General features: G+C 49.0%; 1 protein-coding gene and 1 pseudogene across 1 annotated transcript in view; one reads left to right on the top strand and one right to left on the bottom strand.

The window, feature by feature from the left end:
- Disc1 (disrupted in schizophrenia 1) overlaps positions 1–17,042 on the bottom strand; it is a 292,801-nt gene that overhangs the window by 250,136 nt on the left and 25,623 nt on the right. Inside the window, exons 2-3 of the mRNA XM_013504736.1 lie at positions 7,382–8,385; positions 2,558–2,627 (exon numbers count right to left, since the gene is read on the bottom strand). Of these exons, the coding sequence (XP_013360190.1) occupies positions 2,558–2,627; positions 7,382–8,317 (1,006 nt within the window). The 5' untranslated portion in view covers positions 8,318–8,385. The remainder of the gene's footprint in view (positions 1–2,557; positions 2,628–7,381; positions 8,386–17,042) is intronic.
- LOC102006141 lies at positions 15,081–16,398 on the top strand (annotated as a pseudogene).

A 17,042-nucleotide genomic window follows, 5' to 3' on the forward strand; every position in this document is an offset into this window, starting at 1 on the left:
GGAAGGAAGGAAGGAAGGAAAAGAAGGAAGGGAAAATGACCACAGAACCAAGAGACATAAGTTCCCTTGAGTGACTCACAGTAAACCTTGCATGTCCCGCGGACCCTTCCTGACACAGAGCACAGCTGAGCTGTGTGCCTGGCCATGACAATGAAGCCCGTTCCCACAGGATGTGAGGAGCGGATCTCCACAACACTTACAACAGTTTTAGAGGCCCTGGAGAAACTAGGTGGGAAAGTAAGTCATATGCAAATTACATTTCAGCAATATCATGAAAGAAACACTTCTCAACATCATGCAACCATTCCTAACGAGCTCTGATGGGTCTCTTGAGATTAAGAGGGTAGCAGGCCGGGTAGCAGACTCTGCTGAGCCCCATCTCAGACAACGTGAGCTCATTTCAGACCCCCCGACAGTGGCCAGCATCTAGCCACTGGCCTCCCGGACACCCTCCCCCGCACCACCCCCAGGTCCTTGTGACCTCCCCTCGTCCTCAGCGCTCTTGCTCACCTGGCCCAGCCTCCAACAGGAAAAAGATCCCCTCTAGGGACCCTCTTTGCTTCTCTTATTGGAAGGGACACATTGTTCATAGTTTTATCACTATTGTATACATGCTGCACCCCTTCAGGACTGTCTCCTCCTGGAGACAAGAGTAATGAGGTATCGTTCACTGCCTTAGGTGCCGTGGTTACCCACAATATGGCTCACAGGACAGAAACACAAGTATCACTTGGGAGCTTATTAGAAATGAAAGGTCAGCCAGGCATAGAGGCACATGCCTGTAATCCCAATACTTTGTGAGGCTGAGGCAGGAGAATCACAAGTTTGAGCCCAGCCTGGGCAATTTACCAAAACCCTGTCTCAAAACAAAAAGGGCTGAGGAAGTAGCTCAATATAAAGGCTCTGTATTCAATCCATAGCACTCAGAGAGAACAGGGGGATGGGGAGAGAAAGAATAAATGGAAGGTCTCCAGCCCCACCTCAAACTTACTTAATCAAGACCTGCTTTTTAATAAGCTACCTGTACAAGCCATCCATATATACATGAAGTCTGAGAAGGACTGTTAGAGCTAGGAAGTTGTCAACAGATATTTTTCACATAAGCCAAAGTCTATACAAGTCTGCCCCTCGCCCAGTCCTGGGCACAGCAGATGAGCAGGAGCTGGCATGAGCAACAAAACCAAACTCAAGCATGAGTGGGTAGCTCAGGACTAGGCTCAGTTGTCTCATCCAGGCACAAAGCAACATGCTCCAGACATGGCCTGTGTGTGTCATCTACAAGCCCAGGGCCACACGGCCAACACTGGGGACCTTTGCTACCCCTACACACCCTCCACCCAGCACCATCATACAATCTATTGACCTATAGAAAGAGGGGCAGGAGAATGTAAGAACCACTAACCCCCTCTCCTTCTCCATCCCACCCCCTCCGAACCCAACTGCAGTGGTACACACAGTGAGAAGACTGGGCAGCTTTGGCTCTGTGCATTTCTTTGAGTAGGATGTTCAATTTTCCATGGAAATCACTTCACCCTATAGAGCCCCAAGGCCAACAGTCCATGATGCCGTCAGTGGGAAATACCAGAATACAGGCCAAGAAGGTTAAATCTCTGAGACTTAAGCCCAACCCAGCTTCCAGAAGAACCCCTGAATCTATAGTCTATTTCCAGGCCAGTTCTGGGTTCCCAAACCAAAGCATCGCCAGGAGCATCTGTCAACCAACAGGTGTCTGGGGTGCCTAGGAGTCATTCTAAGGCCTCTCTCTCCCCACACCCGGGAGAGATGGGGTGAGATCTTGCAGTCAGCCTCTGTGGTCCTTAAGACTCTGCCCAGGCCCACCTCCCCTGAAGCTTCCTCCAGCTCCATCTACCTTTGTCCACTCAGCCCCATCTGTGTGTGCCTGGCATAACTCCTATTTTGCTGCCTCATTTTCATTGTTTTTTCTGTTTTCCCATCTGTGTTTCTGTTTGTTTTTCTGATCAGTTCCCCTATCTTCTGGCCTCAGGTTGTAATATTTCCTTTCTATCTTGTGTATGTCTAGCTGTGCACACAGACATGTAAGGCAGTTGACCCCCTTGGCACAGGCTGTCATCTCTTGAATTCATCCCAATTCTACTTCTGGTCCTGGAGGGTCTGAAGTCAAAAAACTTCCTTAAAGTTTCTAATGCTGGCACTGCAAGACCAGAGAGTGTGTCCACCTTTCTGTTCTATTGCTGACCTCACTGCCTGGCCCATCACAGGTGTTAAACAACTATTTCTGATGACCGAATGAATTACAAATATGCTATACATCAGCAAATGACAAGCTGACAATTTATTATGTAAGTACTCTGTCTATTTCTGGACATAACTATGTTCCAAAGGCTCACGAATGCTCATAAAGTGCTTTGAAATCTGCAAATAACAACATGGTAAGGTGAAGAGGTCAGCTGTTCCTGAATAGGGACATCAAAGAAGCCGACTGTACAGTTCACCAGGAGTACAGGAGGCAGAGGTGAGGAAGGAGGGGAAGGAAAAGGGCAAAGAGGAAATAATCAACAAACAAATTAAAACTCACCTTTATCATAATCATCATCTTCAATTGCTTTCTCCTGAAGTTTCTGAAGCTTTAATTTTAAGGATGTTGCCTGTATTGATTTTAAGGGAGGGAAAAACAAATACTAAATTACAATACCATTCAAACAAGCTCATTTTTTCACAGCTAAGAACACCTAGAAACTTTCAAAAGTGAACTTCTTCATTCTCTTTTTAAAAACACACACCCAAATGTACCTTTTTCCAATGCCAGATGCATTTGTTTCTCAAAAAAGAAAAAGTTATATCAAGGGAAAGTGTAATTTGAATGTAAAATCCCCCAAAAAGAATTAAAATACTATTTTAAACAAAAACACACTGTGCCCTGATCTGCATGCAGAGATGCACGGTAGGAAGGAAGACAGATTTGGCTGTCAAATGGGCCCTGTCGAGACATCACAGGAAAAACATGGAGACAAACACAGAGGAGCCAGCTTTCCTTGGCTTGGAAAAAATACCCGTCACCTGCAGCTTAAAAGAGGAGAGGGCAGTCCATGGTCAGCTGGCTCCAAAGCAAAAACAGCTCCATTTTACACAGGAGCCTCCTGAGGCACAGGAAGGGCATGGCAAAAGGTTGCCAGGGAGCAGAGTGAGAGCAGAGCAGAAGAGCGGATCTGGGGACACCCTTCCAGATCATCCCCCGGGGACCCGCCTCCAATCAGTGCCCTACACACACCTCCTAGTAGCACATTCAGCTAGGGGCTCATTGATAGATGCGTCCACTGATGAGTATAGCACCCCCATGGCCCCTTCACCTCCAAAAGCCCCACCTCTGAACACATGAGACCTTAGGGGACATTTTACCTCTAAACATAACACCAGCACTCAGGCTGACCAAAAGCCCAGATGAGCGCCCTTGGCCTTGGCATAAACAGGACAATAAAAGCAGGCATCTCTAACTGCCTCCTTCTTCACCTGCAGCGCCCACTGTCGGGAGTTTCCTGCTCCTTGGAAGAAGTCTGTGAGTCCCACTCTGACAGAGTGCTTTCTGCCACTCCACCCTACTCTGAATAAAGTGAATTCCTCCTCCACACCACTGATATTCACATGCCGGAATACAGCGCTAACACTGGTTGTGATTTCCCAGCCCTGCATTACACAGCCGCAGACCACAACTACAGATCAGCTATGTCCAGACGCTAGCATCTGAGACAGGATATGAGTTTAATACGACATGGGAAGAAGGGAGACTTGGTTTTCCTTTGACTCAAACACTTTCCATGAGAGCTATTTCTAGTGATGATGGCAATGTCAAGGAACCATGCTCGGCGCCAGCCCATCTGAAACATTTGTAGGTCTTAGCACATTTAACCCTGATCCTAAGGAGGAAAGTGCAGCTATGGTCTCCACTTTACAAAGAGCCTCCCAAGGCACAGGGCAATTAATTGCGTGGGTCACACAGCTGGGAAAGGAAAGCACCAGGCTACACAGACAGGTAGTATCACTAACCCACTGAGCTGCAGAGTTCTGGGAGACAGTTTATAAACATTCACATACCTGGGAGCCAGGACTAGGTTCCCCCAAGAATTCCAGCCTTGCAGATAGCACACAAACCAGCAGCAGCAGCCATACCTGATCTCCCAGGAAAAGCCTTCTGGAAGGTTATGACAGGTTAATTACTTCTAAACTGAGTGCAGACAATAAAGGGAAAAGGAGATGGGTATTTAGGGTTGGTACTGTTTCTTTCTAAAACTAAAACTCATGAACTCAGCTGGGCATGGTGGTGCACACCTATAATCCCAGCACTTGGGAGGCTGAGGCAGGAGGAGTACTGTGAGTTCAAGGCCAGCCTGAACTATATAATGAGACCCTGTCTCAAAAATAAATAAATAAATAAATAAATAAAACTCATCAACTCAAAAGACAAATCAAGCCACAATCCCTGAAAAAAAAAAAAACAAAGCCACAACCCCTGGAATTTCAGCTCACAGGCCCTCTACAGACCCAGTGGCTCACAGAGCTGACTTGAGAAGCCTAGAAAGAACAGGACCCAGACAGCCACATCTGCTTGGGGCCTCAGAGATCCTGGTGTATTCAGAGCTCCAGATCCTCAGGAAGACATGATCTATGTCTGGGTAAAGGAGTGTTAAAAGGGAGGAGAACCACCAGTACCACCGGAACCAAGAGGGCCAGCTCTGATGGACTGCCTCCCACTTCTTGTGGGACTGTTGCTCATGATATGTCAACTTAAATGGGTTAAGAAACACCTGGCAGATTAGTAAAGCACAGTTCCTGGTGTGTCTGTGGATGACTGACATGTAGACCAGCAAGTGGAGGGGGAAGACACCCCCCTGCCAGTTTTGAGTGGCATCAACCAATAGGTTTTTAGCCTGGAGGAAATAAAAAGGGAAAGGAAGTGTGCCCATTTTTAAGAGCTCCTGTCTTCCTGAGCAGGTTGGCCCCTTGCTGTCATTGCCTTTGGACATCTATCCCCAGTTTCTTCAGCCTTCCAATACAGACTCTCTTCCAACACATTAGTGACTGTCCAGGGAGCTTCCAGGCCTTCAACCAAGGACTGGCATTGCAGCCTTGATCCCTCTTGTTCTGTGGCTTCTTTCTTGGGCTGAGCAGCTACTGGCTCCTCCAGCTCTTCTGTGCACAATCACTGTGGACTCCCCTACCTCTGATCTTATAGTCCTACCAATAAATCCTCTTGCATAATTATACATACATTTTCTATTAATTCTGTTCCTCCAGAGAGCCCTTACCAATACACCTTACCAAGGCAAGCCTCTGTGTGAATATTTGCAGGGAACAAAGCTGGCCTTTACACTCATGTTCTAACTATTGCCTCACCTGAGTCAAAACTTGGATCTGCCAGGTAGAGAAATGCAGATATGTTGCTGGGATTTGTTTCAGTATCTCTGAAATACTGGAAAACTGCCTCTTAGAACAGGGAGAGTATCCCAGTGACAGCCTCCACCCACACCCTGGTCCTTTAAGTTCCTGTCTCTCAGATTCCTTCTCCCACCCAGGATACTCAATTAAGGAAACCGTCAGGTATCTGTGGCCTATCTTCATGAGATTAATTACTTCGCTGAAAAACATTATTTGAGCCCCTGCTGAGGGCCAGGAAACACTAGGCATTGGGCATCTGCACTGTCTAGGAGAAGCGTTTGTGGCTGTAGAGCTCACAACTATATAGGGGCATGGACCACAGACAAACCATGAGTGACAGTGGCTAGTGCTGTAGTGGGTAGGCCTTGGGGCTACGGAAATGGAGTGAAAGGAGGGGTTCATTTGGTCTAGAAGGCAGGAAAGTTCTCCCAAGAAAGTGGTTGAGGATCTGCACTAAACAAGGAACAAGGTGGGGGGGGGCGTCACTGTAAGCAGAGGGAAGTGGAGAGCAAAGGCAGGAGGCACAGCTTTCCCTGCCATCAGTTAAGGAGGGGTTGAGGCCCTAGGACCCAAGCAAGGAAGGTCTCAATTGTTAGGATAAGGAGCCAAATACTGCCCTAGAGCAGAACAGAACCAACAAAGACTGCAAGCACAGGATAGCACACCCACCAGCACTGCAGAAGCCAACCCTACGGGCCCCACTGAAGGTGAAGTAAGTGGGGAGGAGACATGGAGAAAATAGACTGGATCAAGAATTCCTTGCAAAACCTCCACAAAAGCTACGGAAGGTCTGAGCCAGGGAAGTGGCCGTGGCCAAGGGTTGCAGGTCAGTGGCACTGGATAGAGGGGGCTCGGAGATTGGTGGGGTGGGGGTGAGGATGTGGAAGACGCTGTGGCTCTGGCCAAGGAGCTGAATGGATTTGGTCCATTCAAATCTTCACAGGTGATGCCCTCAGAACAGGTGTGGTGGGAGGACTCCAAGCACCTCCCAGAGGGTAGGTCACATCTCTGCCTGATTGTATGCTCTCCCTGAGTCACAAATCAGTGGGCAGCTAAGATCCATGGGGGCCAAACAGGACAAACAGGGATGTGAAAGGGGACACCACGCTATAGGAACAGAACAGGAAGCAGATGAGATGTATCTGCAAAGAACAACTTGGACTTTAAAACTGCTAGATTCTCCTTCCAAATGCTACATGAGTAGATATTCTACCTCCTGCTCCTGTGTATATGTGCAAGCACATTTAGACACACCATTTAAGACTCACTGACCCACTAGGGTCAGTCTCAGACGTCCTTACATGGTTTCTCTGGAAGCTGCTTAGAGTGGAACAGCTCTGCCCCTTCTGGCTATAGCCACCTCTCAGAGGCCAGCAGCAACATGAGGCCAGGCATGTACCTTTCCAACTCCAAAGCACCTACTTTCTCCTTCAAGCCTCTGAGCAGTCCTGTGAGGTGGTTCTGCCTCTCAGTCAGGAAACTGAAAGCCAGAGGTGTTTAATGGCCAGAAACCAAGTCTCCCGGCTCTGTGGAGGGCGACTCTCTCCGCATGGGGCAGAGTAGGGTAAGGGAAGCAGGGGCAGGTAAAAATCAGGGTCCCAATGAAGGAAGTCCCTGATTCTATACCCTGCACCTTTCTAAACTTTGACCAGCTGTCTCCTCTCCCTCACTTTCCTGTTTCAAAGTCAAGCTAAGCTGAGCAAACCACATCTCACTTGGCCCAGGAACTACAGAGAAGCCAGCACCTCAGTGGAGAACAAATCTCTGTACCTAGCCACAAAGATGGAAAGGAGAGCTTCTGCATACAGGCTGGGAAAAGAGACAGTGCAGACACCTCTGCAGCCCATCACCAGCACAGGAGCTACTGCAGACTCCAAGGGACATCAGCCAGCCACCACGCTCCCTCCCCACCCTAAGCCCAGTGCCATCCTGAGCTTTCAGCCATGACCAGCATGGTGGAGACACTGACCTCTAGCTGCCTCAAGCTGCTCTGCAGACAGTCATGCAACACAGGTTCCCATCTCCTGAGCAGGGCATCCCAACCATGAGCATATGCTGAGCCACGGCCCTTGTCACCACAACGGCCAGGCAGCACGGGCCCCTGGGAAGAGCCAATGTCAAGGTCCAGGGAAGAAAGCAGGTCCCACTCTGGCCAGAAGCTGCTCCTTGTCTCCTGGGCCAAGTCTGCAGAGCCCTGGGTAGCTGTGCGACTGAAGGACCCTGAGAGACATCCAGGGTCTTCCCGGGGCCTGTCTGAGCTGGCAGCCACAGCTCCCATGTCTGGACAGCTTCGATGAGAGGACTCATCCTCTCTGGATGGCGGGCAGCCTTCCGCCTCTCCACGTTCCCCCACAGAGCTGAGAGAGAGCTGAATGAAGCTGAAGCTGGAGGCAAAGGCTTCATGGAGACCGGAAGAGGCTGGCGGTGTGAAGGGGCTGCTCTGGAGCCTGCAGCTACTGCCACTCGCTTCTGCTGGTGCCGGAGAGTTTGTGGCCTGGGCGCCTCTTGCTCCTTCATTGCAAGCTGCATCCTGGCTAGGGACTGGGGCCTCGCCACTGTCCATAGACAGACACTCTCGTGGAAGCCCAGTGTCCCCAGAGCTGTACAGCCTGTCCGTAAGCCTGGTGCCTGCTTTGAGCTGAACCCCAAGGTGCACTGGGATCTCAGCTGCTCTGCTCACTTGACTTAGGTGGCCCACAGAGACCACAGCAGCGGCTGGTGAGCTCTTGGAAACGGGACTCCCCAAAGAGGGGCCTCGACATTGGCCACTCAGGTCACGGGCACTGTGCCCAGCCCCGGATGCAGAGTGATGGAACGCCTCACCACTCACCCCTCCCGGGACACAGAATGGTGTGTTGGCCACTGCAGGGAGGAACCCGATCCCAGGCCCAGGTGTGTTTCTCATGTAGCCCGGCCTCCGTGCCAACCGCCGCCTCCGAGGGCACGCCGCAGGCGCTGAGCACTCCCAGGCACCTGAAAGAGAAGAGAAAACACAGTGTCTCACTGGCTCAGCCAGAATGGCCTTCAGAGAACCCACTGAGTTCAGGGGTCAACTCTGGATCCATCTGTCATGACACAGGCTATCTTAAGGGCCCAGAGCCAAAGCTACGTGCAAATGCTGACGACCCTCAGGAAGTGCTGGTCTCAAACACGCAAATGTCGGCAGAACGACCCTTTTGCAAGCAGAGCAGCTACACTGCCATAAACCATGTAACACGCCCGCACAAACCCAGGGGTTGTAGCTGTGGTGTCTCCTGGGCCTCCAGCATCCTGCCAAGACTCCTTCAGACCTGCTTTTCTGACCTAGAGAGGCCTGGTACACAATGACCTGAAGTCAGAATGTCAGGGTGCAGTGCAGATCAAGATCCAGGCGTGTGCTCCAGCTGCTCACTGAACAATGCACGAACTGTTAGGATCTGAGCTCTCCACAGACCCACATACCTGACCTGCTGCCACTGCCCACGGGTGGCTGACGAGGGCACCTGCAACCCACCATTTCATCTCCCACAGGGGACAGCGGAAGGTCTGCATGTGGGTTCAGAACCTTGAGTTCCCCGCCAATATATGCCACAGGAATGGGCAATGACAAACACCTCATAGCCTGGTTCAAAAACTGATGGTATAGGGGCTGGGGATTTAGCTCAGCGGCAAAAGCGCCTGCCTGGGAAGCGCAAGGTCGTGAGTTCGGTTCCCAGTACCGGAGAAAAAACCAAAAAAAAAAAAAAAAAAACTGATGGTACCACTTGCTGGCTGTGTGACTTTCCATGAGTTATTCAACCTCCCTGTGCCTCAGTTTCCTTATCAGTAAAATGGAAAGGACATAAAAATCCCTAACAGTAGGGTTGTTGTGCTAAACTGAATTACTAAATGTAGACACCCGCACCTGGCATCCCTAAGTGTGTTAGTAAAAAATACCAGGTTTTTTTATATTCCACTGCTACTCATAATGTGTTTTCATCCACATTCATCCCATTTGTTCCCTACCAAGACCATGTAAACAAACTAGGTAGGAATTACCTTGTCCCCTTTATAGCAAGGCCCCTGGGATTCAGAGAAGATCACTTCTGAGAAGCCCTGCAAGTGGCCAAATCACCAAGCCACAGTCTTCTGCCTCTATTAGCCTATAAGTGCTATGGCCTCAGGGCCCTACCATGTTACACATTAGGCAACACAGAGATACAAATATGCCTCAGGCAGCAATGGACACAACTATAGTCACATTGGGGCCCATGGTGTAAGGTGGGACAAACCTTCACTCCAGGCCTGGTTGTTCTGCCTCATCCCAGATCACACATGGTCCCAGAACACACATGATCTTATTACCAGGGTTTGGGTGTGCCATAGGGTCCTCTGGAGATTCCCAGAGCAAAGAATTGGACAAAGCAAGCACAAAAGGTAGCAAGATTTGACATCTATTAAAGGTAGGAAAAGAAGTATGTTCTGCAGAGTGAGTGTGGGCCAATTAAAGTAAGAAAAGAAGTACAATATGCAGGGTGAAAGTGGGGCACTGAAAGAGCTCGCCATGGCCACAAGATTGATGGCTGTCCTGTTTTGTATACCCCCACCTCAGGCTGATGTCAGATCTAGATCATCCGATCAAAAACCTGCTTGATTTTACACCAAAAGAAGTAAAAACAGCACTTTCTGATTGGTCCCAGGTGCAGGGCTCGGACACATGTGTCCCGGATCTCTGTGACTGACAGGTGATGCCCATTTGCCCAGCCAGCTGGCCACACCCTAATATCCTGCCTCATCCCAGAGTACATGTGGCCCCAGAATATACACAATCCCAGAGCACACATGATCCCAGCATCTCTGTCATGCTGAGCAGATGACACTGGACACTGAGGATCCCACTGAGCCACACTGTGGTCTCTGGTGTGAGACAGTGATAATTTTGGAGAGATGAGCTGCCTGACTTCTGACTGAGTATCTAAGGACAACACAGCCAAGACACACTCCTGCCAGCTCCAAGATCTTGGAAAGCTGATGCCCCCAGCACACACACGATTTTGGAATCTTATAGTACAGCCAAGATGGAAGCAAAGACTAGAGTGGGAGCAGAGCAAGCCAGGGTAACAGAGGGAGGGAGAATTTAGCCCTCAGCACATGGAGGTCTGTACTCCTCCCATGTAGTGATAATTATTCAAAGCCCAGAAAACTCTGCTTTGCCCAGCAAAAAAAACCCAGATCCAATCTATCAAAGCCTGGGGCAGCCCTGAGGCTTGTTGGGTCCCTAAACCCCCATTTCTCTTCCCTTTGCCTCCAAAAACACCAAGCAGGGTAATAGCTTAAATGACAGGAAGACAGAAGAGACTGTTTCTGCTTTCTTTGCAACAGAGGCCATGAAAATTGAAACCAGCAGACCTGAGGAAAATATACAGAAAGAGGGCTGGGGATATAGCTCAGTGACACAAGCGCCTGCCTGGCAAGCAAAAGGTCCTGAGTTCGATTCCTGGTACCAAAAAAAAGAAAATATACAGAAAGAATCATAAAGAAGGCACAGCGGGTCACCCTTGTTCCAGTCAGATGGGGACCCCACCTTTCTCTCTGGTGTTTCATCCTCCAAGGATGTAACACTCTTTACAGCATCAGAACTGGACTAGCCAGGGAGCATCGGGCCAGGGCTGTGGGAGGCCAGGAGGGAGCAGAGCAAGACACAGAGACAGACTCTCTGTCTCTAGGAAAACCAGCAAAATGTTCTCTAAAGAACAAGAAGTCCAAAATGAAGTTACAGACAGCAGTGAATTCTGGCTTCAGTGGCCAAAGGAAAACAACCTCACAATTTCACATCTTAAAAAGTGAGTATGATGAAATCTATATTGTCTTTTGGCTTACAAAACAAAAAAAAAAAGACTTTCAACCATTTTTTTTTAAATCCACGAACCAGTCATGTTAGAACAATGCTAGGTGGGAAATAATTTGCTTGAAGTTCATTTCTTTTCAAATAATACTTGCTCTTTTTTGGAAACCACTCACCAAGAGTGCACCACAGATGCCCTGATGAGAACCACAGCTCCTGCCAGGGCTCCAGGAAGTGGGGAGCAGCCACAGGCTGCCTGCCAAGGTGCTGAGACCACCTGTGAGAGATGTGGTGGTAGAAACATGTGATGTCCCACTTCTATACCTGCCTGCAGGCTCACGAGTCCCCCCGCTCCAGTGGCCTTTCAGAGGTGGCCAAGAAGCAGAGCTGCTGCACAGCAGCAATATTGACCCTCATGAGGTCAGAAGAGGGCAGAGGTGGGGCGGGGACACTCATAGCTGCTTATGGAGAGCACTTCTAAAATGAGCTGGGAGGAGCAGAGGAAACCTACACAGGGAGATTCAGGATCACTAGAAAGATCCCGTTTCCCATAACCACAGGTCTCCTTTTTACACCTCTTTTCCCTTTTATTTTTAGACAAAGATTTTGACATCCCTGTGACCAGAAATCCACCCACATTTGTACTGTCCTGCCTGAAATCTCACCCTTGGGTTAGCTCAATACCCAGGTCCAGCCATCAGCCACAGCTAGAGCAGGTTTGTGATGCTCTGTGTCCAAGAAGGCAATGCTTCCTCTCTGGCCTGAGTGCAGTCAGGTAAGAGGCCAAGCAAGCAGGAAGGAGGGTGAGGCCAGAATGCAGGTGGGCTCTGAGGGTGGCTGGGAGGCAGCTGTGCCACCCCACTCTGTGAAACCCCAAGGTGGCCTGTGCTACTCACCTGGCCCATGAACAGCTGGTCTCTCTGGAAGAGGGAGCCTAGTGCACCCCTGGCCTCTTGTGCAGCCTCCTGCTCAGAAGGGGAAAGATTCGAGGTGGAAGGCCGCAGAGTCCCTCAGCACAGACCTGCTGGGCCTGGTTATGCAGGTTCCCTCTTCACCCTATCCCACCCATCTCTTCCATGGGTGGGAGGTGATAGACAGGAGCGTAGGACAGATGTCCAAGGGCCTGTATCTGCAGCTCAGCTGGGTGCCTGGACAATCCGCTTGGGTGACTGGGGGAAGCAGTGACCATCAGCAAACCCAATGGGCAGGAATCCTGTGTGCTTGCTCCTCCTGCTCTGCTCCCATAGCACTGCAATCCTTCCATCCTTCAATTCCCAATCCCTTCCCCATCAGCAACCATTCCGAAACACCCAGTTCATGGGGCTTGCACTGGTTGGTAAATTGTGTCAACTTGAGAAGTTTAGAAGTTTAACGAAGGGACTCAGGAGGAAGCCAGGGTCCTTACTTTGTAAACGTCCTCATCCATGTGGAAGAGGAGGGCAGGGAAATGGTGCGAGTGCTACACCTGCTGGGGGGAGGGGGTGTCACAATATAAGAGAGAAAAGGAGGCTTGCTTCTCCCCTTTTGCTCCTGTTGTTTTGCTGTCTTCTCCTGCCTTGAACTGTTGCCCCTCACCATGCCATCCTGCCTTGGAGTCAGCTCATTTTGGACTGAAACCTCCACAGACTGTGAGCTAAATAAACTTTTCCTTCCTTAATTTTGGGCACTGGGTATTTTGTTTCAGCAACAAAAGCAAAGTATCTGAAACAGGGCTTCAGTAACAGTTCGTACCACAACCACCTCCAAACTATTGTTAACACCATGAGTTATTTTCTTTGATGTATATGAATTGTTCACAATTCATGCTCTATATCAGCTTCTTGAGGTCCTTATAATTTAAAAATAATCCTAGCATACAGTATACAGAGAAGAATTTAAAGTACACATTGGCCAGACAACACTCATTTTTAAATACGAAATCTGAAACATGTAATTTAAGAAAATATGATGCTCATGAATTTACATGAAGGTCTTAAAACCAAGACTCACATGCCACACAATGCGTGTGTGGGTTTGGGCACAGCACTGTCTGCTCGGCCCTCAGTGATCCTAAGGCCCTACAGGGAAGGAACATTGGCCTCCTGAGGGGAAATGCTGGGACTTGGAGCAGCTACAGAGAAGGCAGGGAAAGGATACAGACTTTCATGTCCAACGATACAGGACATGACTCAGATATAGAAGCATAGCAAAGCATAAATGAATACCATACCCTCCTTTCACAGAAGGAATGTTAATCCTATCTGTCATAGTTGGGGGCACAACATCTTAAGACATCCAGATCAGCCGAAGATTCAGAGCTAGAAAGAAACCCCACATCCCTGGGGATTCACTTGCTTCCAGTGACCAGAATCCAGTAACCCACTAGGCACACACCACTGCTGAGCTTAAGTTCATTTTCCTTCCACACACCCCAGAGCACTTGAGAACTCTGAAGCACTCTTGGGACTCTGTACTGTGTGTCTGTTGAGCAGGGTGCTTCCATTCCGGAAGATGGTGGGTCTGCTTCAGGAAACAATTCCTCACTGGACACAGATGTTGTACAGGGTGCAGATGAGAATAGGACACCACCCCTGCTGTCAGACCATTTGTGCTCAAGCAGGGGATGTTGGTCATGGAAGCAGACATGGTTCCAGGAAGGGAAAGCCTACTACCATCATGCTGGAAGGAGAACTCGATCTGAAGTTAACTAGTAGAGTGACCCGAGGAACTGGGTGGTGGATCTGACAGTTCTCACCCTCAGCAAGGCAGGAGACTGTGCTCCTGAGGATACCCCAGCAGAGGGCCCCCAAAGCCACCTGGCGGGATAGGCGGTAGGGATGGTGCTGCGCTTGGTGAGAAATAAGTGAGTGCAACTACAAAGACATCCTTGATGTTTATCCAAGAAAGACTCATCTTGTCTTCTGAGAAAGTGACTCTGCAGTGCTCCCAACACAGAGCTGCTCTGCAAGTGACCCAGGTAGAGCCCGGAAACAATGAAGAAAGCCACAGCCATATGCATGCGCCCACAGCCCTCCTACTAATAAGACAGGAGGGGAAGAAGGGTTGAAGGCAAGGGAGGAGAATGAGGAGAGGAGAGAATGAGGAGAATGAGGAGAATATTATGTGCAGGTAGAAGTTCCCTATGATGAATGTGATGGATATGTATAACAAATATGTGCTACTACAAAATAAAGTTAAAAAAAAAAAAAAAAGACAGCCATGCTGCCCGTCTCCTGGCAAAAAAGTTCTGAAGCTGGATGGCGATGATGCTTGTACGGCAGTGTGAATGCAGTAAATGTCACCGAACTGTCGACTTAGAAATGGCGTGCACGTCTATGTACACCGTATATTTATAGGTATCTAGAGGTCTGCCAAAACTGCGTGTGTTTGATGGACTGGATCATGGGGCACTACGCTCGTCAGTGGATTTATCCACTGATGATTTCCGTAGCTAAACGTACTCTTAGGTTGGAGCTGGTAGAGTCTGGTCTCTGGGAGCATGACTTGGAAGGGTGTATCTTCCTTCCTGGCTCCTCCCTTCCACCCCTCCGCGGCCGCACCCTGGCCCCGGCCCATTGTAAAATCAAGCGGCGGGTAGGGAGACAAGGAGAGAGGGGCCACCGCCGCCAGTAGCCGCAGCTGCAGCAGCGGGCAGGGCGGGGTCAGCTCTAGCCGGAGGGGCGGAGGATGGGGCGCAGGAGGTCCCCGCGCAGGAGCTCAGGAGGACAGGGTGCCAGGGAACAGGCACTCAGGCGCCGGCGCTGCTTGTGCCTCGCACACCCAGGGGGCTGGCTCAGCAGACTGTCCTCCTGCAGGGAGCAGTTGGATAGAAACTCAGAGCGTGGAACAGGTGCTAAGCCAGCCATTCCGGACTCTTCATGGGAGTGCTTGTGAAACGGAACACAGCAAAAGTATGGGCAAGGAAAGCCAACATCCCTCCATCACTAGGCTTCAGGAAATCCAAAAGGGAGTAAAAAGTAATCAGTGGTCTGTTAAGGGACGAGAACTACAAGAAACTGGAGAGGATTCTAACAAGGCAAATAGTCTCTGAATGCAGAAGGAAAAGGAGTCACTCAGCAAGCTAGGGAGAGGGTGCCACAGCAGACAGAATGCCTTCGCAAAGGGTTGGAGCAGGGTGCAAAACATGCACACCAAAGCAAAATACAGAACATCTTCAAGGAAGCCCAGGCCCTCATGAAAAAGAAGACCATGCCTTTTTACAGCAGAGGCAGCTGCATGACTGATGAAATTGTGGGAGGCATCCAGGATGTCATTATGAGGCTGGCACATGTTAAAACTAGAGGAAAGATTTCCTTTCTGAAAGCAAGGTATCACACCCTCACCAAAATCTGTGCCATGGGAGAGATTATCAAAGACTTTGTGGCAAAACAGCCTTCCCTGCAACTTTCCAAGGATGGAAATCTTTCCATCGCCAAAATCCACTCTGTGATGTGTGAGGTGAACAAGACCAGAGGTGTCCTAGCACTTCCGATGGGAGTGGATAGTAATGAGACCCACAGGCGCCCATCCTGTGTGCTGTCAGGCTGATCGCAGATCTGAATGCCCCACATGTGTGCAAGCACACAGAAATCAGAAACTATCGGAGGGAGGTAGTCAAAGCCACCAACAAATTACTAAAGTATTTGGATTTAGAAGAGGAAGATGATACTACGCACACTTTTGACCTGAGACAGAACCATTCCACTTTGAAAATCATCCCATTTTGAAAATAGAAAAGGTCCTCAAGAGGAGAGAAATAAAAAATGAATTTCTTCAAGCTCAAAACCCTCCTGTGTCATGCCAAGACAGAACTGCAGGGTTTCACTGGACAGCTGGATGAGGCAAGTCTTGAGAGGAATCCCTGTATCCCAGAAACCAGCACAAGGGCTGTACTGAAGTGCAAACCCTGGTCACTTACATCGGCCTGAAGAAAGCCCTGGAGAAAAGGAAGCAGTTTACTTGTGAAGAGCACCTGTCACATAAGTCACTGTCAGAGATCCAGGGAGAAATCCTCTCATTTGGTGGAAATTGAACAGATAAGAACTACATCCGGCTGGAGGAGCTGCTGACCAAGCAGCTGCTGGTCTTGGAATCCATGGAAACAGGGAGAAGAGACATGTAAGGCTGCCAGGAAACAGGCTACGATGCTCACCCAGAACATCCTCAGCTCTCTCAACCTGAAATCCAATGAGTGGGAGTACTAAAATTCCAGAGCTCCCAGGTTGATCTTGCTTGTGTTTCACACTGTGTATACTTCTAAGAATTTATAGGAGCTTTCAGCTCATGGAGCCCAAATGTGATTTATACATGCATATTTCAATCTCAGTATTTATGATTTATACTTATGAATTATATTCAAGATCTCTGCTGCTTTTGATGTTGCAAAACAAATATTATTTCAGCACATTAACCTTTCCATTCGGATCATGCATATGATGTGTGGTTTCGTGTGGCTTTTGTGTTTTGCTTGTGAGTTTTTAATCAGAACATGAAGTAGAGGCAATAATCATAATTTTAAATGGGTTGTACAAGCATTAAAATACGGAAACTAGCCGGGTGTGGTTTCCTGTAATCCCAGAACACAGGAGCCTGAAGCAGGAGGATCGTTGCGAGTTCTAGACCAACCGGAGCTAGCTACATAGTGAGTACAAGGCCAGCCTGAACTGCATAGCAAGACCCTGTCTCAAAACAACCAGTGAATGAAAGAATAAATAAATAAGTAAATGCAGAAAATTCAGGATCTAGAAATAGATATAACTTTACATAATAGGGGAATTATGAGAAGGGGAAATTTTTTGGTAAGGTCTAAGCAGTAAGTTTTATGATGCTAAGTAAGCAGAATTTTTTC

The sequence above is a fragment of the Chinchilla lanigera genome, unplaced genomic scaffold (genome assembly GCF_000276665.1).
Source record: "Chinchilla lanigera isolate Chin_1 unplaced genomic scaffold, ChiLan1.0 scaffold00091, whole genome shotgun sequence".
NCBI classification, from domain to species: Eukaryota; Metazoa; Chordata; class Mammalia; order Rodentia; family Chinchillidae; genus Chinchilla; species Chinchilla lanigera.